We start from the raw sequence: 25,348 nt of genomic DNA, 5'->3' as shown, positions 1-25,348 counted from the left end.
AGAAAAAGTACAGAGAAAAGGTAATTTTGTCTGGTAAAGTGAGAATCCCACCTAATCTTCATGTCAGTGTGACCCTGGGAGTTGTCTTGACAGGGTAACAGCTTCTAATAGGATATCCTAACCTAAATTGGCCCCAATTGGTGATTATCTAGAGAGTGTGCTCCATTATCACACTGCTTAGGTTTCCTGAGAAACATTACAGTATGGCTAACGATATGGAAAAATAAGCAAGACTCACTGTCATACCTCAGATTCAGGAGGATCAAGGCAGATTCTGTTGTGGTTGTGGATCCTTAGACCAAATCTTAAGTCTTAAAAGGATATGTCAGTAATGATGGAGTTTGCCCATCTAGCCTATGCATGTGTTTTGGACTCTGGTACACGCTGCGGTGAAGTGGTAACAAAGCCTGAAGCAGAAGCACTTGATTTATCGATTTATTTATCATTTGATGTACACTCCAGCCCTCACCTATGATTATGAACTGTAGTTAGTTACTTTCATATCATGAAACGGATGAGGTTCTGACACACTGATGACATTGATTCCGTGTGGGCTTTGGCTGAAAGAATTTCCTGACAGGATGCCTTAGAAGTGCAACTACTGTGTGTTTAATGGAGGTTGTGGATGTTGGTGGGCCATCTGCTCATATGCCTTCTGGACAAGTTATGCTGCTTCAGTCACATCCAACTGGAAGCCCTTGGACTTTCTGAGGATCTCACAGCAGGAGTTGGAGAGCGTAGCTTCATTTAGCCTGCTGCCATCATGATCTAGACCAGCTTATGTGGCTGGAAATGGATAGATGGTTTGATAAAACAAATACTTGCAAGTATATACATATGATTTGGTGTCCTTTTATCCCACCCCACAAGGCAGTGTGGATGAGCCACATATTGATCCTTAAATATGGCAACAAAAAAAATTAATTAAACAAGAATGTTCATGCACCTTGTTTAATAATCTGTTTCTTTTTCTAGGATCTTAAGAAGTTGTTGTGCGTACACGTTTGTGAATCTGTTAATGAATGTCTCAGTCGTATTGGGTTATCTCAAAGTGATTCTGTCTAGCTACAGACCTCTATGTCTGCAGCACTCGAACTTGGAGGTCTTCTCTCTGCACCAGCTCACACATTTTTACACACATCCACACACCACTGACTGTTGAGAGCAGTGGAATAAATGCTGACTTGCTCTTCCACTTGACTCTAAAGGCCAGCTCCTCATCTTGAGTAACAGTGTTCGTCAATGCAAAAAGACATTAGCATCCTCTTTTCGGTGTTGGTCTTACTTTGTAAGTCTTTTACTCCTGAGAGGATCCTTGAACTGGAACTGAAATTCAATACTGCAGTTGTTGCATAGTACTTGTACCAAGTATATGGATTACTTTGCATTTTTTCTAAGTTGTTCAGAGAACTGTGAAGGTGTATTTGATTTGTTTTCTTCATATTTCTCATTAAGCTGTTGTATTGGTCCTGGAAGTGTTTCAAGAACTGATTTTTTTAAAGCAGCATTAGCAGCTTTGTCACTTTAGGCTGCAATAAAGTTGTGTCAAGTCTTGCTGTAGCTTGACTTATTAGGTCTGACTGAATATGGATTTATTACATTTTCTGTGGCTGAATTTTAGGACCACTGGTCTTTCAGGAATCTTAATTTCATGTCACCCTCCAACCTTCTTCTGGCGAATAGGCCAGAAATATAATCTTGGATAAAAAAATTATGCCTTCCTTTTCTCAGGTATTTGTATCTCCTCAAGAGATTGGTCACAGGTAAGAGAAATGACTGGCTTGGGGTCTCCAACCACAGCACTCCCATTCCCAAAAACTCTGCCCTTCCTATAGCGTAACCATCAAGACCTTTTGCCCACCCAGTGCTGTGGTTCTCTCAGCCCTCCACCCTGAACAGAAAGATCCCCTGAGTACGTCTGGGTGCCTGTTGGCTCTCTGAAGTTCAATGAACAGCGCAAATTGCCAGAGGAGTGGAAAATTCCTCTGTCACAGGGGTGCTCTTATCAGCAAAAGCCAGATGGAGCTTCACCATGGCTGCATTATCTATGTGAAATTGCTTTTTCTCCCAGGAAACCCAAGGATTTGCCCCCACCTTCCCAGCGCATAGAAAGAAATGGCCGGTGGCAGGATGAAAACAGGCTGAGATCAGTCTTATTTTAGTAATGCCTATCTGTTTTCAACCATCTATGTACTTTGTTAAAGGTTTTAGTTTATTTTTTCACTGTTTTGGTATTGGGGAATTAAAATTCAGGAGTAAAACGTGTTTGGATATGCATGGGAAATGCACATTGAGGATTATGCGTGAACTGTGGTTGGAACAGCTTTTATGCTAATGGTCCAGCTTGTGCAAAATCAGTCTTGGAAAGCTGTCATTTATTTGATATGGAATTGCTGCTGCAAAACAGGCACATTAAATGGCAAATAGGCTTGACTAGGTAGCATCTTTCATCTTCCTAAATCAAACTGGTAAAAGAGCCAGGCTACATAACCAAAAGCTGAATATGATGCTACTCAGCCATTTATACCAGTACCCAGACTCCCTCTCACACAGGCATACTCTCTGCTTTAATGGCTGGTTTTAAAGGAATACAGCACCCAAAACATATGATTTTTGTATCCTGCAATACATGACAAAAAAACAGTTATACTACATAGCCCAATATAACAAATCACAAATTTGCCTCAGGGGGCTTTACAATTTGTTCACCATACTATACTCTCTATCTTTAGACCTTCAGAGAGGACAAAAGTAGTACATGTGGCATGTAGCGTGAAAATCAAAGTGTTCCATGGATATAAAAAGCTGAAATATAGCTAAATTAACATTTTCCAAAAACCCTTTAATGAATATCTGTGTTGTTTATTTAATTGAATCACTGCTTCCTACTTGTTCTTTGGCCAGCATTTGCCACACACTGCCTGATGATTCAAGTTCAATGTGCAGGTATAATGTGAGATGTGCTGCTTGTCACCATTTTATCCATTGGAAAATGATCACTTCTGGGACAGTGGTAGGGTTGTTTGTATGTCTGTGTGTGTGTTTAGTGTGTGTTTAGTCTATGTGTATCTACTAATGCCCACAGCTCTGTCTCTTCAGGACCAACCTGGAGTTGGAGCTTGTGCATCGGGGAGGAAACCTGTGTTCTGGAGGAGCCAGTGCAGCTGCCAAACGCTCATGTCTCAGTAAGTATTTACTCCCAAGACCTCCTCATCTTTTATAATTTCTCTGCAAAACCCCATAGCCAAGTTCACTAATATCCAGTATATTGAGTTGATATTTTATCAGTTGGCTATGGCTTAGTATTAGTCTGCCTATGGGGCAATTAAATAATAGATTTTTGATACAAATCAAAAACAGTCAGGTAACATTTTATGGATCCTATATCCATTTTATGTCACATTTGTGTTTAACCAACACTTTTTTAGTCAAAAGCCCATGCAGAACTGCAACATTAGAATGAATAGCATCCAGTACTGGACTGGAATATCATTCAATAACAATAGAATTACAATAGAAAGACAGTCAGTAGACAAAGTGACCAATCCCCTTTTCCTAATGTGTCCATATATATATCTTGTTTAAAATAGAAAATGTGGGTGCAAAATAAGAGCTGAACTATTTGTGATCATGCCTTGTCTGTGGGTTTTAAGTGACCTGCAGTGTTTTCACAGATTTTTGAATAAAATGGTGTTTTACTGTGTGTTAATGCAGGCTGGCTATAATCAGGTGTCTGACTTGTGATCAAACCCATTCTTCCATGTTACAGCAATGAACCATTAAAAGAAAAAGGGGGGAAAAAACTAAGGGGCGATTAGCAATGGCAGGCAAGGACAGATGCTGTCGCAGGTGAGGTGTTGGGAGTAGTCAGAGTAAATGAAGCAGACAAATGGGTCAAGTGCTGTTTTAGCTGATTGTGTCACAGCTGATGAGGACATGTGTCTAGTTGAAGATGAAAATGGTTACCTTAGTTGAACCATTAAAAAAAACTGATCATCATCCACTACCAACATTTACTCTATTGATTAGTGATTAAAATCCTCAGTTTTTATCAATTGTTACAATATTTGTGGGTGAATGCTAAAAGGTATATATGAAGGTGTCACAGTGAAGTTTGTTGTTCAGACTACATCCCATTTTCTGTTTGCTTAATTATTCAGTCAAAGATATATGGACTGCTGCTGCAGTGAAATGTCCTGTCATCCTTGAGTGACAAAAAAGAGATTTCACACTGGAGGTTTGCCATTTTTGAGCTACATTAACCATGTAGCCGTGCTGACAGCCAAATTTACTCAGCTGCAGTACATTAGTGTTCATTCTTCTTAGGGAAATGGATCTGAAGGAAAATGACAGACGTGTGTTAACTGTGAGAGCCCATGGGGTTCCTAAGCCTGTTTCCCAGTAGGCACTTCTTCTGTTCAACTGATGAGGATACGATGGACCACGGTGGCAGGCTGCCTGCAGTTCCCTTGAAATGAGCTAAATCAACTCTACAGAATCCACCCTCAGAATAGCATGTCCTTCGTTTATTTAACTGCAAATATTTGAATTATTCTCAGGGAATGTGTGGCTGCCACTGTACAGGGAGTTTAAAGGCAAATCACATTGACCTCAGTTGTGCAGACTTGCAGTACTTGGTGAGTGTTGACAGCTGTATTTGGGTTGTTTGACGACTCCCCCACCCCCCAGTTTTTTGTGTGTCTGGCATGATTTTACATGTAGACCACTCTATGGTCATATGCACAAAGAGGACATATGTAATTTTCAAATATCTGCCATTAAAGGTGAGTGCACAGCAGAATGAGGTCAAAATCGTTACCATGAAAAAGGCAGGTTGTCCAGTCAGGTGGATCAGACTGTATAAAGAGACATTAGCTGGCTTTCAGAAACTAGGCAAGTAGTCCTCAGTACAGCTATGGTGAAGCTCCATAGTGTGGATTCATCTCATGGTTGAGTTAAACTTCTCTGACACACAGGACACATCCCATTACCCTAGAAATGCTGCTGCTTTTGTTTCGCTGGTTCCTCTTTTCTTTTGTGCCTGAGTGTCTTGCAGTTCTATCAGTAGTGTAGGAAGCAGAATAACACTAATTTATGGTTAGATTTGTTGCAACTGTGTTAGAGCACACTGTAATGTTTTAGGAAGTATTTCACACCAGAAAAGAGTTTCCCTTTAATTTGGCGACACATGACAAACAACTGCGATCAGATATTGGACTTGAGGCTTTTAATCAGTCTTTTCCATCTGTATACATTTTGGACCTTAATGACAGAAGTAGGAATTTACAGCCCTGAATTTATTCATCTCTCTTCTAGTTCTCATTTACCTCTCACCCTCCCTTCCCTTGCTTCTCCCAGGTTAATTCCCTCTAAAGAGGTCGAGGAGTAGTGAGGGAAGAGAGGAAACAAGCCACTGTTAAGACAGATGGGACGTAACCAACCACTAGCACAGACACTTTGCTTTCTTAATGCTGTGTCTGTGCAACCTGTGGAGGGCAGTGTTGCTCTAAGTATTGATAGTTCACACACAAGTCAAATTGCAAAGCTGGTTATTGGAAGCACTTTGCTGCATTACAGTACCATAATTCCCCATCAAACAAAATCAGATAGATTAGTGTTGCTCTTTGGAAAAGGTTTAGGCTTTACAGAACATTGTTGCATTTACCTTAAGATGAGACTAACTGGAACTGATTGGTTTAGTGGCACTGATTTCAGTGTATGGTTCATAGGTGATTTCTCTTATGCAATTCTAATTCTAATTTCTAATTCTAATTCTAATTTCTAATTCTAATTCTAATTCTAATTTCTAATTTCTAATTTCTAATTTCTTTCTTAATTTTGTAAGAATGATTTTGTCATTTAAAATGAGAAGGCCAACCTCCTGCCTTTTACCCACATTAAGGTTAGCTGTAATGTCATGAATTTTGGTACTTGTAACAGGTTTCCTCTAGAAAAAGACTTTAGAGGCTTTGAAATGTCCTGCTATTAAAAGCTAGCTTGTACACAAGAGATTGTGTGTGCACAGGGGGTCTTTCTTCATGTTCCATTAGTTTCACAATGAACAGGTGTGACCTGACCAAATACTTGCTTGAGGCTATGAAGCGCTACCATGTATCCATCTGGCTTGGCCTGGTTTTATCTGAGCCAAACCATTAGCCTGCAGTCAGTTCAAGTCAAACTGCTTTCATCATTTGATCTACACTGGTTGCTGGTGGCGTGTGACAATGGACACCAAGATAAACAGACACATGGTTTTGTTCCTGTCAGAGCTTACACATAAATAATGATGTGTTTTGTTTTTTTCCCCCCTCTCAGATCAGTTGTTCCATGTGCTGGCCATGCACATGCGTCTGTACAGCATTGATTCAGCCTACAATCCCTGGACTAAGCTGACTCAGATTGCACAAAACAAAGAGGCAGAGTGAGTGACTTTCTCTCTTAAGTACCTCCACTAACAGTAAATCTATAAATATGCTCATACCCTATACATACCCCCAATCTGTACTTTTCCCACCACTCCACCACCTCCCTCTCATAAACATGCAATCAAAGCACCACTTTGTCCTCCCCTTAAATGCCACCATTTCCTCCTGCCCCCAACAGCTTTTTTCTTCCACACAAAGACAAGCTAAAAACAGAAAAGGGACCATGCGTGGTTTCCATAGATACCAATAATTGCTGCATCTGGCAAATTACCGGGCACTCTACAGAGAGCAAAAGCGACCCTGTCAAATTCACTGTACTGAGAACAACTGCACCACACCGACACCAGTACGCCATCTCAGCTCCCAGCTGTCCACCTGACTTCAACTGAAAACTGTATTTAACAAAATTCAAAAGACATGGTTTCTGCCTCACACACACTGCCGTCTTCTGTCTTGAATCACTTTTGTATGTCAGAATATGCTGTTTTATGCACAGATGGTTTTGTTTGTCAGTTGTAGTTGCAGCACTTAACAATACAAGTTGAGCTTTAACATCCTTTCCTCCCTGTTAACGCTGTAAGACAGCTTTTAGACCTGTTACTACTAAAGTGCCCATAGCCATACAGTTTTCTCCAAGGAGCCATTTGGTGTTTAAAAATACTTTGTCAGGGTTACAGGAGGGAGCACTGTCATTGACACCCTTAGGCAGTCAACCTGATCTAGCCTAGTTAAACAGGACAGAGAGAGATGTTTCTGCATAGATGCAAAACGTTGCTCTGGCCTCTTTTTATTAGTATATTATAGTTGCGCAAGTATAGTTTGTATAGAGTGGTTTATGCAGGGTTGAAAGCTCTGTCCTCTAAGGCTTTCCTCCGATGCACAGTGGAATTAACTGGTGAGTGCTCTGGTAATGGAAGGTATTATTCTTTAAGTGCAGTTCCTCTCATTCAAAACCCTAGAGGCCTTTCAAGAGTAGAGTGGAGATTGGAACCTTGCTGAATTGTCAACAGAAGATGTTTAAATGGAGGTGGCACACAATATGAATATGTAACTAGGGCTCAAGGAAGTTCGTCTGGAAATGCATGGAATGGGCCTTTTCAAGCCATGTATTTGTTAAGCGAATTTAAAACTACATACACAGCAAGACCTTTGCTCTCATATCTTTTTAAAATCCCCCTTTCAATCAAACAACAACATGTAACATTGCTGGCTTACCTGCACTTACAATGAATTTATTAAAACGTTTGTGCAAGTTCATGATTTAGATTATTAGATAGTGAATTCTGCTGCCTAATTTATGTATTATAGAAATTCAACATGCACATACAGTGAATGACACCTGAATTAATAATACATATTAGCATGTATCAGGATATTCATGTATTCATGAATGAAAACTGAAAATGTAGGAAGGGTCCGATTATTGGTGTATGTGATTTTTTGGTTGTTGTTTTTTTATGATTTGATCTGAGAAAATTCTACTCTCAAATTACTCTTTTAAAATGTTTCCTAGTTTATAAAACAGATTTTATTTTCTAATGCTTACATAACATTTACATCAACATTTGGATGGATTTGTAATTTCAATTAAAGTGAGTACCTTTGTTTCACTATCTGCATTAACATATGGATTATAGTTGATAAATGATAATTCTTATATTATTTTCCATCACAATAGCTATTTGACAGTACCTTGTGATTAATGAAAAGCTCTTTTCTTGTTTTGCAGTAGCTTTGATGAAGAGAGACCCGAGGTGCCCATGCTGTTTCGAGACGTCCCGTCCCTCCTGATTATCTTTGTGCTAACGATGCCTCAGCCTCTGCGTAAAGGTAACAGTTTCTCTGCTTGCATCATGACATGACAAGAGAGCGCGGCGTTGCTCAGTGGAGGACACCCCCATTATCAATGGTAATCAGGGCTGAGTGCAGGAAAGAAGCATTTCACATCTCTTATCTTTGCTCCTGTTGCTGCTATTTGGGAGGGCTCAGGATCAGAGGGACACAACCCTGGTGATGGGAGGGCTGCACATCCTTCGTGCGCCCTTCATCTGTGGCTTGTTGTCACATCTCCTCCATCTTTGCCCTTCACAGGAAAAGGTGAAGAGGTGGGTGGAGGGCCTCCTAAAGACCCGGCCTGCCCAACACACTGCAGTCATGTTTAATAAGGAGAGGTGTTGCAGCAGGCAGATCATCTCATTGATGACTGAATTAGCTTGACCGCTTGCAGGGACAGTTTGGAGATTTTTCTCCAGGTTGTGGTTCATAATATAATAACATTTATGTTATATAACATTTATGTAAAAAAACTAAAACAAAACCGTAATTTAATAATTGTAGGATGGAGAGAATTGATTTTATTTATTTATTTTTCATTGCAACAGGATGAGAGGGGCACATGAATGAAACAGTAATGGGCTTAATGAATTTGAACAAAACATAATGAATGGGGTTACAAAACCTCTGTCTTAAAATAGATTTTTTTTTTAAGAGAGAAAAAGAAAGGAGGAGCCATGATTGGTCAATGAGCGGTGATTAAAATGGATGGCCTCCTTTTTTTTTTTATTTTACTGTTCGTTTGTGCGTAACAACACTTGTCACAGTGACCAGGACGGTGGAGCTGTCAGCAACTCTTTGCTGTGGAAGAAAATGAATGGCACTCTTTGTTGTTCTTTTTCACTATCAAACTTAAATATCTTTCAGGCTGCATTTTCCACCTGAAGTGCTCTGCTAATTATCCTGCACACTGTTCAGTGAGGCAGTCTATGCAGAACAGAGGGATCAAATACAATGCAGTGCCCCTTTGAATAACTGCCAACCTCCCTCAACTAGCATTGAGTGAGCTTTTTTTGGATGCTAGAGGGATCTTTTAAATTTCAAAATAACACATGCTCACAGTGTCACCATCTCCTCCTGTGTAGAACACTTTACCTGTGTGGTGAAGATGCTGTACAACCTGCAGTTGACCCAGGCTCTGGCTGCTCTGTCAGCCAGGTTCAGCCCAGAGGAAAGACAGGCCTGGAGCACATCTGGAGCTCTTAAGAAGGTAAAAGTGAAATCACATCACAGGAGCCTAAGATTATTCTTAATGACATGCTTGTGCTAATTTTACCTTCTCTAGTCTCAAACATAGGTGTTTTCTTCCTTTCCTTTTGTCCCTACACTGCAATGCACAGAGGCTTTAACATGAGATTGTGACCTCTCTGACAATAATGTAATTTCACGTGTCAGTTCATTATTTAAGGCGGTTTATTTTTTTCTATATTATTGGGACTGTGCTTATTTCTGGACTTTTATGAATTTTGTTAGTTTTCCTTTCCTCTTGTGTGGATTTCCTTAATGGACCTCTGTAGGCAGTGCGTCTCTGTGTACTCCTAATCATTATATTAAACTTAATGGTGCCCTGTGGAGTTTCTTTGTAAACAAGCAGAAGTCACAATGCATTGTGTGCGTCACTGACATTGAATGCATGTCTTTCTTCGTGAAGCCTTTTCTAATCAGAATTTTCTTCAAGATTTGAACTTGACACATTGTTGTGTTTCTTTGAGTGTTGCTGCCACTCATCAATCAGTGAAATGGTGTGGAGATGCATTCAACCTGCATCTGCAAACAAAACCAGCACCCATTCATTTAAAGGAAAAATATGCCCCATAGCTACACTGGAGGCCTAAAACTTTAAATCAGAACCTTAAATAGAAATTGGGCTGAAAAAGATGCTCATAAATATAAAGTTAATGGCCCAGCACTTCTGACAACATAAAATTTCTTAGTACTTCTGAAATAGTTTGGAGGAGAACTATAATTATTCTGTGCCCTCAGTGTAGTTTCAATCCTACCAGAGAATATCTGTGTGTTAAACGTCTACTTACATCTGCCGCTTGTTGAAACAGTTGTTTCTTCTGATTGTTTCCTTGAACCGCGGTAAATCACTATATATTACTTACTATTGAGATGAATTAACCCCTTTCCAATTTCATTTATGTGCTGTCTACAGTATCAATCTTCATTATCTGGAAAAGTGTGATTGCTCGAGAGTGTTGCATTAATTTGGCTATCTGTCTTCAGTCTATTAAATCAGTATTAGTGAGTGGCTGGCTTAAATGTCAAAAGACAAATAGCTGAAATCTTCCCACCTTAGTGTTTTTCCATCCATAACGGAAGCCTGGATTAGCATCTTCCTGCTACACTGTCATGAATAGTAGTGCAGGCATTCCCAAGTTGCCATTAAGATAGATTTCAAATCCACAATGAGAACAGCATCCATATTTGGTAGCATGCCATTGTAATTGAATTGAAATTGTTAAAAAAAAAAAAAGCAGTCTGAGCAAAGATCAGGGTGGAAGGAAAACCATGGAGTTGAAATTCCTCCCCTATAAATCTATGACAAAGGACAGCAGGAGAGATAAGACTGCTGTTTTATATTCTACCACCTTCAGCTTGATAAATGTTTGCAGCTTTTCCTCTTTATAAAATACTTGCCAAACCGGTTGAATTTTTATCAGAACACACTTTCAGTAATGTCTCTACCACTTATCAGATGTTATATTATATGGAAAGAATTATTGTCCCCTGCTTATTGTGCATAAGTCATTATATTCTACAGTGCAGCACATTTTATACTTGAGAAGACTTCGAAGACACATGTGAAGCACTCTGATCTGAAGTATATATTCTGATATGTAATACTGTGTACTGGAAAATGCACCATAGATTAACAATGCCAGGACCTTTTTCTTTTTTTAATATGATTTTGTCCTTGGTTACGGGTCATCTATCATACATGTCCTCTGTTAGAAACACCAGATGTCCATGTGTGAAATCATTTAAACAGGCAACAAATTAAGGAAAAGTGGTGGAGAAAAAACATACATGCAGATGCTTCCATACGGGGTATGAGGGGCCACAGTCTTCACAGTCTCTCTCTGGTTTAATGTTCTTGCCTCAATTCACCCCACAGTTGGACTAAATAAATTGAAGCTTATGTCTGTTGACCTACAGTGAAGATTAAAGAGAAAATCTTGGCCATTTACGGTCTGATTACGTGTCGTCAATATTTTGAAATTCTGCATTTTGATTTTCCATCACAGAATGCTGTGAATGCTGAGAAGTCTTTTGAGGCGCTGCTCAGTCACGTTATCAGTGAGCTTTCTAAGGACAAGAGCGTCTACAAGGTGAATGTTGAAGAAACATTAATGGTGAGACACAAATTATTATTTAGTACTTCAGAATAGGATCTCTCTCTCTCTCTCTTTCTCTCCCCCTCCCCCTCCTCAGCCTTTTTTTTATTCTGCTCTTTTTCATTTTCCCTTAAACAATGAATTGGCCATTACCCTGAGAGACAGTGGGCTAATATCTCTGCTAATCTCCAGGGGAGATATACATCAGAGTATTATCAGCGAGCTGTTGGCAGGTTATTGATCAAGTGTTGCTGTTGTTTCCCTCCCCAGCTGAGCTCCAGTGTGTGGTCCCCACAGTCTATTGAGTTCAGCCTCCAGCAGTTCTGCCTGCCCTTCCTTCGCCTCTCCTGCCTCCTGCAGCATCACCTTTATGGAGACAACCTAACTGGCTGCTTGGTATGTTGTAACATAAATTTCATTCTACGTCCTTAAACTGCCCTACTCATGTATCCTTGCGGCAAGAATGGTCACATCTCCCTTACGTTATTTATAATGACTTATGATCCTTCTCAAATCTCATATGGCACTATTGATATCTCAATAAAAGAAACATGAAGTGTTTAAGCACTTAAGTAGATGTGAGTTTGACATCGTGTGAATCACCAGCCGTCTTCTTGTTTGTGTGTTCCCAGGAGGAGGAGGAGTTCTCGTCTTTGGCTGTGTGTTTGGGGCTCATACCCTCTGCCCCTCAGCCTTCCAACACCGTGAACAGTGCCTCATGTCTGGAGTGGGCGGTCAACGCCTTCGACTTGGTGACACAGTGGTGTGCTGAGGTTACAGGGCTCTCTCAGATGCAGGCTGAGCAATCATTGGTGCGTGCATGAATTTGAGTCAATATACAATCTATGTATGGGCCTATAAAACATTTAAGGCTCTCAAAAAACAATAATCAAATAACACCTCAGGAAATATCAGCATTTTTAATTGCCCTTGGACTGTCACTTTCTCAGCAATGTAAAAATTCAAAGTGCACGTTTTGAACTTGATGTCACATTAATGATTTATATAACAAAACTGCTATTGACACTTGAATTTAGTTCCAGCCTTGGTTGACAAGGTCTACAGCTGTTGCTGTCTGACTGTCTCTGAGGAGAGTGACTGCACTACTAACCAAGTGTCTTATCCCCTCATCATTCAGAACTGCAGTAATCTTGGATGTTACACATCATTTGGTGAAAACTTGGAGCGTCTTGCACGTCAGTTTATATTGAATCGACACCATCCTTAACACAGAGCGTTATTTATTACACCTTAAAGCTGAAAGAAGTCATAAAAACTAAGAAGTTGGGAGACCTGGGGAGATTTATTCAGTGTAGGCTTAGAACAAGTCAGGTTTTTACGATGTCTAAGAGTTGGGGGAGGAGCAGGTAAGAGCATCAGGGCAAAATATATTAATGGCTGTAGTGCACAATAAAGCTGTGGCCAAAATATATTTTTAAAACTTCTGTGTTTCTTCTCCTCTGAAGACGTTGCTTGTCCAGGATCCTCAGTGGGCAGCCCCTCGCCTTCTGCAGCTGCCTGACAACTACAATATCATCTTCCAGTACTATCACAGGAAGGCCTGCACTGCCTGCAAAAAGGTGCCAAAAGACCCTGCACTCTGCCTTGTTTGTGGCGCCTTCGTCTGTCTCAAAGGCCCGTGTTGCAAACAGCAGGGTATCTGTGAATGTGTTTTGGTAAGTTTCTCAGTGCTTCAGACCCATTGTTGTTATGTTTTATTTGAATAAAATTAAAATTACATACATTTTTGAAATGTTGACAAAGTGACTGATTTTACACATTGAGATTGCAGCTTTTTCACAGTGTTCATGGTTTTTGCAAAGCTTATTTTTTTGTCATCATCTGTAGCACTCCCAACATTGTGGCGCAGCTACAGGCATCTTTCTACTGATAAATGCCTCAGTCATCATCATCATCCGCGGACATCGTTTCTGCCTGTGGGGTTCTGTTTACCTCGATGCCCACGGAGAGGAGGACCGCGATTTACGGTATGAAACATCACACACAGGCGTGAAAGATGCAATATTGTGCAGTGAGCTTTACTCACTTTTAACATTTTAATACTCCTATGCTGGGTCACAATTCTGTTTTACATACTTATTATAAAGATACTGTTTTTTGTTTAAGTTTTAGAGTACAAACACACAACTCAGAAGCCTCTCGGTATCTAATGTGAATTTGGGACAGCTTTTTAAAATCCTTGTTGCTACAGTGAAAAACACAGTTCTCACTCTTGTTTTCCCCTCTGGCCTTTCTCCAGCCGTGGTAAGCCTCTCTTCTTATGTGAAGAGAGGTATCGAGTGTTGGAGCAACAGTGGGTTTCACACACCTTTGATCACATCAATAAGCGTTGGGGGCCTCACTATAATGGACTCTAAGATCTTCCAAAGTCCACTGAAAACAGCAACCCGTGACGGAGAAGATTTTTTTTTCTGGCTTATGTGTCTGCCTCGATCAAAATATTTTGGAATTCTTAATGTGATAAATACAAACATCCGGTGAGGGTTTCGCTGCCACAGCCTTGGTTCATGTGAAGTTTGGTGTACAATCATGCCTAAAGATTAACACGTGTGTGTGTTTAAGTGATTTATTGTGTGGTTTTCAACAGGGAAAAACAGAATTCGGTAAGATCAAAGTAAAAAGCACAACTTTGCCCAGAATTGAAATTGGTAATGGAATGGGCTTTTGAAGCCTATCATATTTATTTGGGTTAAAAAAATATATATATATATATCAAGTGCTGAATGTCCCTGCAAAGTTTGATTACTTTTTGCACCATTTATGATGATGTTAATGCATATCCCTTTTATTTATCAAAATGTGCTCTGCTGTGCTGGCATGAGTTACAAGCTCCTGATGAGTGTAGCGATGTTATTGCAATGTGCACTCATTGTCTGCTGACGTGATGCTAGGCAGGACAAGTCCACCCATCAACACACTAGAGTTTTTTTGCAAACAAGCGAAGGCTCTTTTTATGGGTCTAGTTGCAATCCATCCTCAGGAATTTATTTTTTTTGTTTTTGTTTTTGCTGTTAAAAATACGTTTTAGATATTTAAATAAATGCTGCTGCTCATTGTTCAAGTAAGTAATTTCAACTTTTGTGAAGAATTTTTTTTTTTTTCTAAGGTTGTGCTTTGAGTTTACAGTAGATGGCTGGGAACGTTGACTCAAACTCACTTTAATGTTTAAGGAGGTATGCGGTCACATCATTACGCTTGCTACAGTTCTTGTAGTCCTGCCCTATCTGTGCTTTTCTGTTTCTGGTTGGTTCTAAAGAAGAACCTCAAATGCCAACTCTAAAGACAGCTAAAATTACAACCTGGTCTAAAATTCACTGTCACTGCTCCACAAAAATCCTGAAGTCAAACACAGAATTTAAGTAGCATATTTTTAAAGGAATGTCATTGCACAGATTCAGTGTCCTGCTGCACTGGCAGAGCTGAAGGCCATATGAGAGCTGAAATATTGGCTCTGTCAAAGTATTCTCTCAAGATATGAAACACAATAAAAGGTAAGTTGCTTTTGACAAGAAATGCCAATACTCTTCATCCTTCTGTGCTGTCAGAAAAAGTTTTCTCCTTTATGCTTTTGATTGTTGAGTCATAACTGCAGTACAGAACATTTATTGTGATGACTATCCCTCACTTATGCATCATCTAGTTGTGATTTATAGTTGCATTCCAACATTACAAGATTATCAGACTTGATTATCTGTTATACACTGTGCATGACATCCTTTAAGCCACTGTTATTTAAGTGTCTTAGCCACTTAATTTTCTGATTATCATCTTATTTTTTCTGGAAGAGAGGAAATTTATCCAGTCGTGCCTGCAAGATTAATTACAATTTTTTTTTCCGAGTGATAAACAGCGTACCGGTTTTGAAATGCTGGGCTGCACTAAGGATTCTTTAAGGAATGAGCTAACACTTGAAAAACTTCCTCCTGAATTCATGCATGCTGCTTTTCTGTTTACTGAGTTTCTCCTCTCTTCTTTATTTTGCAGTACCCACTTTGTAAATGACCGCAACCAAATAGCCAATGAGTAATGGGTGTAAATTGTAACTGAAAGCTCTTGTGTGTTCTCCTGTATGAATGAAGAGAGAATACAGTATATTACTGTAGGTGCTGACTCAAACTTTCTGAGTTTGACCAGAAAGTGTGACTTGGACATTTAATGCAAAATGTAACATATGTGAATAAAATATAAACACAGTGATTTGTGTTCATTTTCTTTTCCCAGACCCACTCAGTATGTCTGTGAATTTTCAGCGAGATTATCCAGTCCATTACTATATTCACCATCCAGTATGAGAGCAGTGATACAGTATTGGTTCTGTCAAGTATCCTCTCAATATACTAGATGTCTTAGCTGCAAATGTCAATAACCTTCATCTTTGCCTTTCTCTGCTGTCAGAAAAGTAGATAATAATACAATTTTGTATCTACACAACCATTAAGAGTCATTTGTGTCAAGTGTAATTTCCAAGAAACCGGACTGACGTGAGCGCTGGAGGGACAAGAGGAAAGAGGAGTTCATGACACCGTTCAGTCTGCTTTAAATGAGTGGGCGAATATGGCTGATTTTCATTGTTCATTGATGTTCAGACAGCTTTCATAGACACATCCTGTGACCATATATAGAAATACAGCTGTACCCACTACTAAGACCATTAAAATATCAGTGTTGGCTTGTTGACAGTGGGTAGACAGGAGGAAGAAAGGATCTTAAAACCGCACTTTTTGGTACTGATAATTTCTTTGTGTTCTGTTCAAGTTTACCTAAGTGGTCCACTGCCTTTTGTTGGCCTCATACTCCGGGAGAAATCTCACTGCCATGTGACCGAGTATTTGCAGGGTAATTGGGTTGAACTTTCATAACTAGGGGAGGCCCTCTGGATAATGACCAATGGCCGCATAAAGCCTCTGTTTTCTGCCAATTAGACAAAGAAAAAACACTTTTAGTTTGGATCTGCGGAGGAATTTTATCCGAGTAAAACCACCAACATTTTGCGACAAGTTTCATGACGAGAGATGCTGGTGTTACAGGCGGTGCTGCAGCGAGCGTCAGTGGACATTTCCTCATTAACTCCCTGTCCAGGTCAGTATACATACTACTGCTCCCCACAGCATGAATAGACTATTGAGAGTTGTATAAGGTGGTATTGGTCAGCTAACAGCTTCCGGCCTGCGGGAGCTCAGGTGCTCAGGTGTCTATAGTTAATAATTAAAGTCCCTTCACTGAGTAAACGGGGAAATCAGTTCGGAGATGTTGCTATGGACGGTAAGCTGCACGTGAAGAACTGTTAGTTAAAGCCAAAGTCCGTGAGATTTATGTAAAACTGTCTTCAGTGTTAGCTCTGTTAAGATGTATATCAAGAGATGGATACAGGACTGTGCAATAATCAACTGATGTCTGAAACAGTTTCCCCTGTTTTGCAGATATTAGAGATGGAAATACGGAGGCAGCACAATCAAGGTAAGACCAATGTTTCCTCATCTATAGGCCTGCAGCAAAATGCACAGGCCTTCACTGTCAGATTGTCTGGATTATTATTTTTTTTTTATCCTGGTACCAATAGACTTTAAAAAATGACATTGTGAAATATGCTTCATGCCATGGTGTTAATTGGCAGTATGCAGTTTGACAATTCCCCATTTGCACCATGTCAGCACATTATCATTGTTTAGAGTCCATGGAAAAGAGAAATAATGTATATTCTGGTATTTGTCTTTTGTTTGTATCCCGTCGTTGAACAAAAGCTCCAACAGGATGTCATTTTTGTAGGTGATTGCTGGGAGTGGATGACACTTACAGAAGTTATTATTACAGTATTTCACAATTTCAATTTGTTGAACTCTCAACACAAAATGTTGTACTCCTAATTCTGGCCTCAAAATCTCATCTTGCACCCAAAATGTAAACACCTGTATCAAAGTAGTTAATGCATCACACAGTAAGCCTCCAAGCATTTGTACATTTTAGAAACTGCTGCATTTCAAAATAAAATGGTCATTGTCAAATTATGCTGTCAAACAGTAACTGATTCTCACCAGTCTGCAGTGGTCATTTGTGAAGATTATACAAATAAAAGCTATTTATTTTTTATTTATGGAATATGCTGTATTACCATAAATACAGACTTAGGTCTACAAGACATTCACAGACAGCAAATATAGTAGTTGTTCTGTTTTTCCAGACATCAAATATTACATACTGCAATCACTTTTAAGTTTAATAATTTAAAATACAGCAAGCTACAGTGATCCTACAATGCTGTAAATCATATCAAATTATGCCACAGTTACAGACAGTCCTGGGAAATTGCCTTCTTCCTACTCTTAGCACTTCTGCCATACATTTCAAATTGCAGTGGAAAGCTGAATGTTTTGTGCTGCTTATAAAAACTGAGTCAGAGCAGTCATAAACTGAAACAGGTCTGATAACAGTTAAACTCAGAATGAACAGGTTGGTGACTTAGAAATACATGTAATTCTCAGAATATGACTCAGATTGTGCAACCTTTATTTCTAATAGTAAACAGGAGCATGGCACTGTACAATGTTGTGCTGCATCACATCACAGTCGCTGTGGAAACAGCTGTGATTTGTGTGATTACATGACAGAGATTACTTTATAATTGTGCGTCAGGCTTTTTGATTGATCGCTTTGATGATGGTGTTGTCCTTTTGTTAATTAGGTTGAATTAGATTTGATTATTAATGGTGTACGGCTAAGATTAAGGGTGTTAAAGGTTGAAACATGCATTTGTGTCTGGTCGTGCGAAGCTTTGGTCATCCAGGGTGAGAACAAGGGCACAGGGCCTTAGGCCTGACTCGTGGCTAGTGGAGGTTTACTGCAAAGCTGCTTCATATCCCCTTAAAAGGGATTATAGTTCAGAGTTTTTTTTCTCTCCACAGTCTTACCAAAGGGTTTACCAAGTGGAGTTCCCGAAAGGCTTTACCAGAGAGGGTGGGATTGTACGAGTTTGATGGAAGCAGAAAATTAGATTACTCACTTTTACTTTGCACTGTCTCTGGTGACAAAGACGGTCCCCCATGCTGCGGCTGGTCACATCATCTAAAGCTGTTACCACCTCCAACCATTTCTGAACCTTGGCATTATGTAGATGCACCATAAATTCAAATGCCAGGAGCATATTATTTAGCTTAAGAAGCATACACATTTACTGTTATCATAAAGCAACATGTAGCCATATATACATAGCCCAGTTTTTACACAAATTCCAGTGAGTTTTATGCACAGTTTTAACAGAGTCCCAGAGAGGCACTGACCAACATTTTGAACACCAGATCCAATGACCCTTTCCAGACAGAGTAGGGTAAACAAAGGGTAACCTGAGCGTTGCCATCCTGGACCTGTGGTGTCCTGTTCTAAAGCAGCGCTTGTGCATCTCTTCTCCATTTAAAAGAACAGCATGTGGGTTTTCTCTTTATTTTCTGACAATATGACAAAAAATATACAGGCCATCAGCCTGCTGTATAGGATATTTTTTAAGGAAAGTCTCTGACATGAAACAATGTAAAACAGGTCAGAAAAACATTACATAGGTCTCAGAATATTGCCAATGTAAACCTATTTTTGTGCAGCAGTAAATGTTTTTTTCTGTTTTTTTAAGTCTTGTTGTCTTCTTGTTGTTCTTGTAGACCTCTTAAGGGGCAACAGACTCCCATTTTAGGAACCACTTATCTAGTCTGCTGTCAAAATATAGCAGGAGAGCCTTTTGTATATTTGAGAGTGCAAACCCTATAAATATTTATATTTTAATAATATTTTATTTACATCTATATTATAAGAATTTATATATATTTTTAATTCTTTCAAGGCTTGATGGGATTTTTTTTGACTTCCCTTTGAACTCATGACAACAGGAACATCCAGTGCTGTGGTTTTTCAGGTGAAATAATGTCTTGTTTTCAGTTACTGTGACTCAGCATGTAAGTTATATTATGTAGATGTAGATATATTGTTAAGGAAGCCAGGTCCAGGCTCAATTATGAACTTGTACAATGAGTGTAAATGGTGGAATTGCCTGCACAGCCCTGTACTTATATTTGACCTTATGAACAGATTGTCATTAGCTCAGTGGCGTATTTTTTCCACAACATACCAACTACAGCAGCAGCTGCAGAGATGCTCCTCGCATTATTGTCACTGACATTCAACAGGCTCAGATGTCAGGAGTTGTCAGATGCAGGAGCAACAACAAGCTGTAAAGAACATTATGTTCAGAGGGGAGATGGGCAGAAATCATGTGACATAGCAACCATCGTGAACTTCCTGGTTACCTGTGTGCAACCTGAGATGCTTCATATCAGCCACCATTATGAGTGGATACATCTGCCACTTGAATATTTAACACTGCTGCAGATCAGGTTGCAGATTACAAGTGAATTATTAATCTCTATAGATTAGCATGAATTAGTCTGGTACATTTTGGTGTGAGGGAGAGAAACAAGCACTTTCACAGAAACAGGAAGGTAAGACTTATTGCTTTATGATCTGAGCTTTATTGATCTTTGAACACTAGTTTGAATTTTGAATAAATGCAGATGGGTAAATGACTATGTTATTTGTATGTGGTTGCAGTTTGCAGGCTGTTACTGTGAAGTAGATGAGGTAGCATCGGTGTGTTGTGGCAGCCTAAAATATACTTTGGTGATGGACCATCTAATGTTGAACTCAGGTTGTACTTTTTTGAGAGCTCTTGCAGAGCAAGATAGTCACACAATAATAGACATTAGCCACTAAAATGTAGTGTGCATCTACCACATGCAGCTGCACATGTGAGTTAAACTTATATTTAGAAGTTGCAGGAAAATGTTGCTATTGCAGCGCAAGTATCCAGTGCAGGCGGTCATCAGATACAAAAAGCTGCTGTAGAGGAATATGAGCCATCTGTTGCAGAAGTTGGTGAAGGTGTCTCGGCAACAGGTGACTGGTGATGTGTTCAAGACGCGTTACAAAACAGGACAACAGTTACAAATGGCAAGTAAACAGGTTTGGATCTTGTTGATTAATAAGGCAGGTGTGATGCATTATTCATGGAGAGTTTAAGATGGGCGATTAACTTCAGAGCAACCACTGATGGATTATTAGACTGAGGACGAAACTGGACTTGCGTGTAAGTGATATGGTGCTCTCTTTGTATATTAGTGTTTAAAGGTATGATATAAAGATGTGTAATTACAAAAGGTGTTTGGCTAGTGCTATCACACACTGACTCCATGAAGGACACAGTGAAGGATATCAGCTGTATCTCTGTGCTGCATATTTGAATAGTGGTGTATCCTTCTAATATCAACCTCCATGCGCAGCAATTCATAATCTGTCCTCACGTTTGAGTTGCCACATCTCCTGAGGATTAAAATCATTCAATATTTTTTACATCAATCTCCTGCTCTCCTCTAAAAAAGAAAAAAAAAAGGACTTCTCCTTCCTTCCCTCAGGGTCATACAACCTCTGTGATGCATAACACGTTTCTGATAAGTGGAGCAGTCATGTTATTGTACACAAACATTCCTCTCCATCACGTTCATCTGAAATATGTCATTTTCTAAAAATAGCATGCATGTATCCCAACATGGCAATATCATGTTAGTCTGTTTCAGCCGATTTGACACTTAATGCTTTGCATCATTGGTCTTACATGTTGTATGTGGTCACAGAAACATCACTTGCAGACTTGAAGGATGATTAATTTCGACCTTTTGCGTCACTATTGATCATTAGTCTTTATAACCGTGTCATAGGCTGCAGACATTTTATAAAACACCTTACATGATAATCATTTCTCAAAACTGTTTGCGTGGAGGTGTGGCGTCGGTTCACTGCTCATTCAGGACAGCACTTGTCAAGTTAATCTCTGTCCAATCCTATTGATCTTGAGGAGATTGCACTTCTTAGTGGGCAGTGACAAGGCCCCCGTGGAGAGGGCTAATTCAGTGTCTGTGTGTGTGTGAAATGCCACTTGTTGCTAGTCCTCCCAAGGAAGCAATTGCTGTTGCTATTGGTTTTGTTATATTATGATCACTAGGGACTCCTTAGTCGTAATTTCTCTCAGCCCTGATGAGTCAGAAGAAAATAACACTTGCCATGTGAGTGCATGAGTATGTGAGTACTGTCGTCTCCACCTACAGCTGTCTGCTTTGTTTTTGCTTTGATTTCTCCTGCTTTAAACCTGTTAAGTGTCTCCCTTGGCAGATATAGTCGTTTCACTGAGCTGAATGAGAGGGCCTTTGGGAACAAACGTACTGCTCTGTGTGCTAGAACTGATCCCGTGGGCTGTACACAGTTCATACATTTTAATTACCTGCATCTCTGTGGTTTTAACTGCAAGACAATGTGTTTATTCTGTCTCTGCTGTGAGAGTGTAAAAGCCAGCTTGGCCTGTTGTGAGGACTGACTGTTTATTCACTATTTCTTTTTGCAGGACAAAGTATTATGTATTAGAAAGGGATTAACATTTTGTTCATATAAACCTTATAATCACAAAAATATTCGTAAGCAGGGACTTTTTTAAAAAATTTTTGTCATGGTCTGAGATTTGAAAACATGGTAAATCTGTGATTGCGGTTGTCTTCCAGGAGGTCACTGTATGGACTGTATCCCTACAAGTCCAGCATGATAGGCCTGGAAAACCTTGGCGACCCATCAGGTAACTGGGATATAGTGGAGACCATCGGTAAAGGAACATACGGTAAAGTCTACAGAGTGACCAACAAGAAGGATGGAAGTCAGGCAGCAGTGAAGGTGCTGGATCCGATCAATGTAAGTCAGATAGAAGCTTGTTTACTGTGGAAAATGCAGAAATGCAGAAAAGTATCTGCAGTTTCTTTCAGTTGCTTGTCGGCTCTACCAACTATTACAGGTCTAGGTACAGTGTCTGTTAAAGCTCACTGCCTTATATGCAGAAATATAATGTAGATGTGTAGCTGCATCAACCATCAGCCATTAAGATGTTTGAACTAACCCTAGCTGTAGTGGGAGAGGAGCTGACTCTATGAATGATATAGAACCAGGTAGGGCTTCATTATACAGTGTATTAATCTGAAGTAGGATTTCATGCTTAATATAATCTATTAGAGCATGCACAAGCTCACAGTCATTTAATGCAGTGCTTCCTAACCTTATTGGCAATTGAAACTGTGACTATTTGTGACCTATCATCAAGGGTTGCATTGGTTATATCCAAAACCACATACATTACTTTCTCCCTCTTGTTTTATCCACTTATCAGGCATTAGCTATAGACTCTTAACTACCATTGTTACTTGTTTCATTAATGCTTGGATTCATCTTCTGGGGGCTTCCACCCCCGTGATTTAATTTAAGTGCATAACTGTCATATGTGAGCATTTAGTTACCTGAATGAGCTGATTCAAGGTGCAGTAAACATGACTGCAATTGTAAATTAACCTAATCTGATTTTATCATTGGTGCAGTCACCCTAAAAAAGTCAGTTTGAAGACTTCTCTAAATATGTCCTTCACCTGCCTATAACAGCTTAGATTTATAGTAGCCTGTACCCTGTTTATTACTCTGTTCCCTTTACTTTTCATTTCACCAAAATGTTCCCTCAGCAAAACTGCCCTATATCACCAGCTTGCAATATAGTTATTTTAATTGGAATCTTGATGTACAGTTGTAAGACTGAGTATGTATACTGCTTTGCTGGATAAATTAGATCATTCAAACACTGATCTGACATCTGTGTTTGACTCCCCGCTGTAAGAGAGACCATTCAGTTTGACAGTTTTTTCATGACTACAAGAACTCATAATATTGTGACAGCAGGAAAAAAAGGTGAAGACTAAAACGTTTGTGTTTTTCTTTATAATTGTGTGACTTGTCTCAGCATTCGAGCCATTCAAACAGAGTAAGTTTCTAGTACTTTTTCTTCCCCTCCATCTTGATGCAGTTGTACTTGTACTTGCTCCAGTGATATATATCAACGTCTCCCCTTTTCATTTATTTCCTGTCATGTTAAGTCTAACACACCCTTACCAGAAAGTGTAGCTCTTGCGTTGGTTGTATCCTCTCTGTATATCTGTTCATTTGTCTGAGTGATAAGGATGCAGTAGAGTCTTCATTGGCACCATATTGTGCTGGTCTGAGGTGTGCCTGTGGTTGTGTCAATGGAACAATCCCCATCTTGGCAGTGCTATCCACCACGATGCTCCCCTGATGCCCATGAAGATGAAGCTGCCTCCTCTCCCATCCCTCTCCCTGATTAGACTGCTGACACTATCACTCAGACATCCAGGAAGAGAAATTCTGCCTCTCTGACTGTTGCCCGCCCCCCACCCCCTTCCTCCCAAGATTTACTTTGATAGAAAAGTGCTTCCAGAAATAGTTTCGCTCCCAGGCCCATCCCTTCCTTTTGTTACTGAGTATATACCCCTATCTTTAGGAGTCTAATTATACTTAACACAACCTGAAATATTTAAGCATAAATCTTACCTTTGTTAAATGACACTGTATTGTTTCCTTCACATTTGCATGGCTACGTCTCTTTCAATTCTACGTTCCAATTTTGCTTGTTTTCTGCTGCTGTTTTAAGGATGTGGACGAGGAAATAGAGGCAGAATACAACATCTTGAGATCCCTGTCCAACCACCCTAATGTGGTGAAGTTTTATGGCATGTTCTACAAGTCAGACAACCTATCAGGTGGACAGCTGTGGCTGGTACTGGAGGTGAGCTCTTTACAATGTCTTTTATTTTGGTGAGTGCAGGTTGTGGATCACAGGGTACCTGCACTTACATCTTTACACACTATAGCACAACATTTCAGCGGTTTTCAAACCAAGTATTAGTGCTAATATTTTTGTTTTTTGCACAAAGAAGTATGTTGACATGTTTTGGAGAGTTAGATGAGAGGATTGACGCCAGTTAGCTCAAATATTATTATTAAATAATTATTAGATATTATTATATTATATAGTTAGTCAAATATTATCTTAAAAACTGACCATGTCTACAGAGAGTTATTTGACATCCAGCTTAGCAGGTTAGAAATTTAGCAATGTGCTTACAAATGCTGGGACAGAAAAATACTATTTTTTGTTTAAATATGTTTCAAAATATTTTAAAAATCAGCTTTGCAAATGTGCTGGAGGGAAGAAAGCATGTTAATCGGGTTGAGCAATGCACACAATTTGTTTTGATGAGAAACATTCGATCTAACATAACTGTGCTAAAAGACTCAGAGACTACCTTTAACTCATACTTGTCACTCACATCAAAATACTGTATTTTTGTGTCTGTGAACCCATAAGTATTTAAAACGCTGAAAACTTGCGTAAGTGAAACCCCTTTTAATATATATTTAGTACTTAAATGTGCCTAAGTTTGCCTACCTACCCACCTACATGAATGTTGATGCTATCACCCTGCCAGTGTGATTCTGCATTGTTTCCTCTTTCTCATGTGTGTGTGGGCTAGCTCTCCGCATGAATCATAATCTTAGAGTGGTGAAAGATGGACGAGTCACTGGAGTTTCTCTGTCTCCTTCCCAGCTGTGCAACGGCGGCTCTGTCACAGAACTCATCAAAGGTCTGCTCATGCGAGGCCAGCGTCTACAGGAGCCCGTTATCTCATACATCTTATACAGCGCCCTCTTGGTAAGATGGCCTGCTGCATAGCTGCTAATGTTAGGCAGAAGGTGGGATGCAAACATGTAGAGCGCGTGCTGGGGATTTATTTTCAGCAGGGGGAAGTGTGGCTT

The 25,348-nt window shown here is 39.6% G+C and overlaps 2 protein-coding genes across 8 annotated transcripts in view; both read left to right on the top strand.

Moving 5' to 3' along the window:
* The window catches only part of ubr3 (ubiquitin protein ligase E3 component n-recognin 3), a 37,722-nt gene extending 21,905 nt beyond the window's left edge, over positions 1–15,817 (top strand). For 2 of the 5 annotated variants that reach the window (XM_018684763.2, XM_018684765.2), the window contains 10 exons: positions 3,100–3,185; positions 6,316–6,421; positions 8,158–8,255; positions 9,344–9,468; positions 11,510–11,617; positions 11,870–11,995; positions 12,232–12,411; positions 13,066–13,275; positions 13,448–13,587; positions 13,860–15,817. In XM_018684763.2, the coding sequence (XP_018540279.1) occupies positions 3,100–3,185; positions 6,316–6,421; positions 8,158–8,255; positions 9,344–9,468; positions 11,510–11,617; positions 11,870–11,995; positions 12,232–12,411; positions 13,066–13,275; positions 13,448–13,587; positions 13,860–13,977 (1,297 nt within the window). In that variant the 3' untranslated portion in view covers positions 13,978–15,817. Of the gene's footprint in view, positions 1–3,099; positions 3,186–6,315; positions 6,422–8,154; positions 8,256–9,343; positions 9,469–11,509; positions 11,618–11,869; positions 11,996–12,231; positions 12,412–13,065; positions 13,276–13,447; positions 13,588–13,859 lie in introns of all 5 variants that reach the window. The other 3 variants (XM_018684762.2, XM_018684764.2, XM_051071411.1) reach the window with 2 other exon arrangements.
* A 512-nt stretch (positions 15,818–16,329) lies between these two features.
* The window catches only part of myo3b (myosin IIIB), a 62,395-nt gene continuing 53,376 nt past the window's right edge, over positions 16,330–25,348 (top strand). For 2 of the 3 annotated variants that reach the window (XM_051071405.1, XM_051071402.1), the window contains exons 1-5: positions 16,330–16,699; positions 17,041–17,077; positions 22,207–22,390; positions 24,183–24,317; positions 25,140–25,244. In XM_051071405.1, coding sequence (XP_050927362.1) covers positions 16,633–16,699; positions 17,041–17,077; positions 22,207–22,390; positions 24,183–24,317; positions 25,140–25,244 — 528 coding nt within the window. In that variant the 5' untranslated portion in view covers positions 16,330–16,632. The remainder of the gene's footprint in view (positions 16,700–17,040; positions 17,078–22,206; positions 22,391–24,182; positions 24,318–25,139; positions 25,245–25,348) is intronic. The other variant, XM_018684774.2, reaches the window with a different exon arrangement.

The sequence above is a fragment of the Lates calcarifer genome, linkage group LG1 (assembly GCF_001640805.2).
Source record: "Lates calcarifer isolate ASB-BC8 linkage group LG1, TLL_Latcal_v3, whole genome shotgun sequence".
Classification (NCBI taxonomy): domain Eukaryota; kingdom Metazoa; phylum Chordata; class Actinopteri; family Centropomidae; genus Lates; species Lates calcarifer.
The sequence above is the reverse complement of the archived record's forward strand: the minus strand, read 5'-3'. Positions and strand labels throughout refer to the sequence as shown.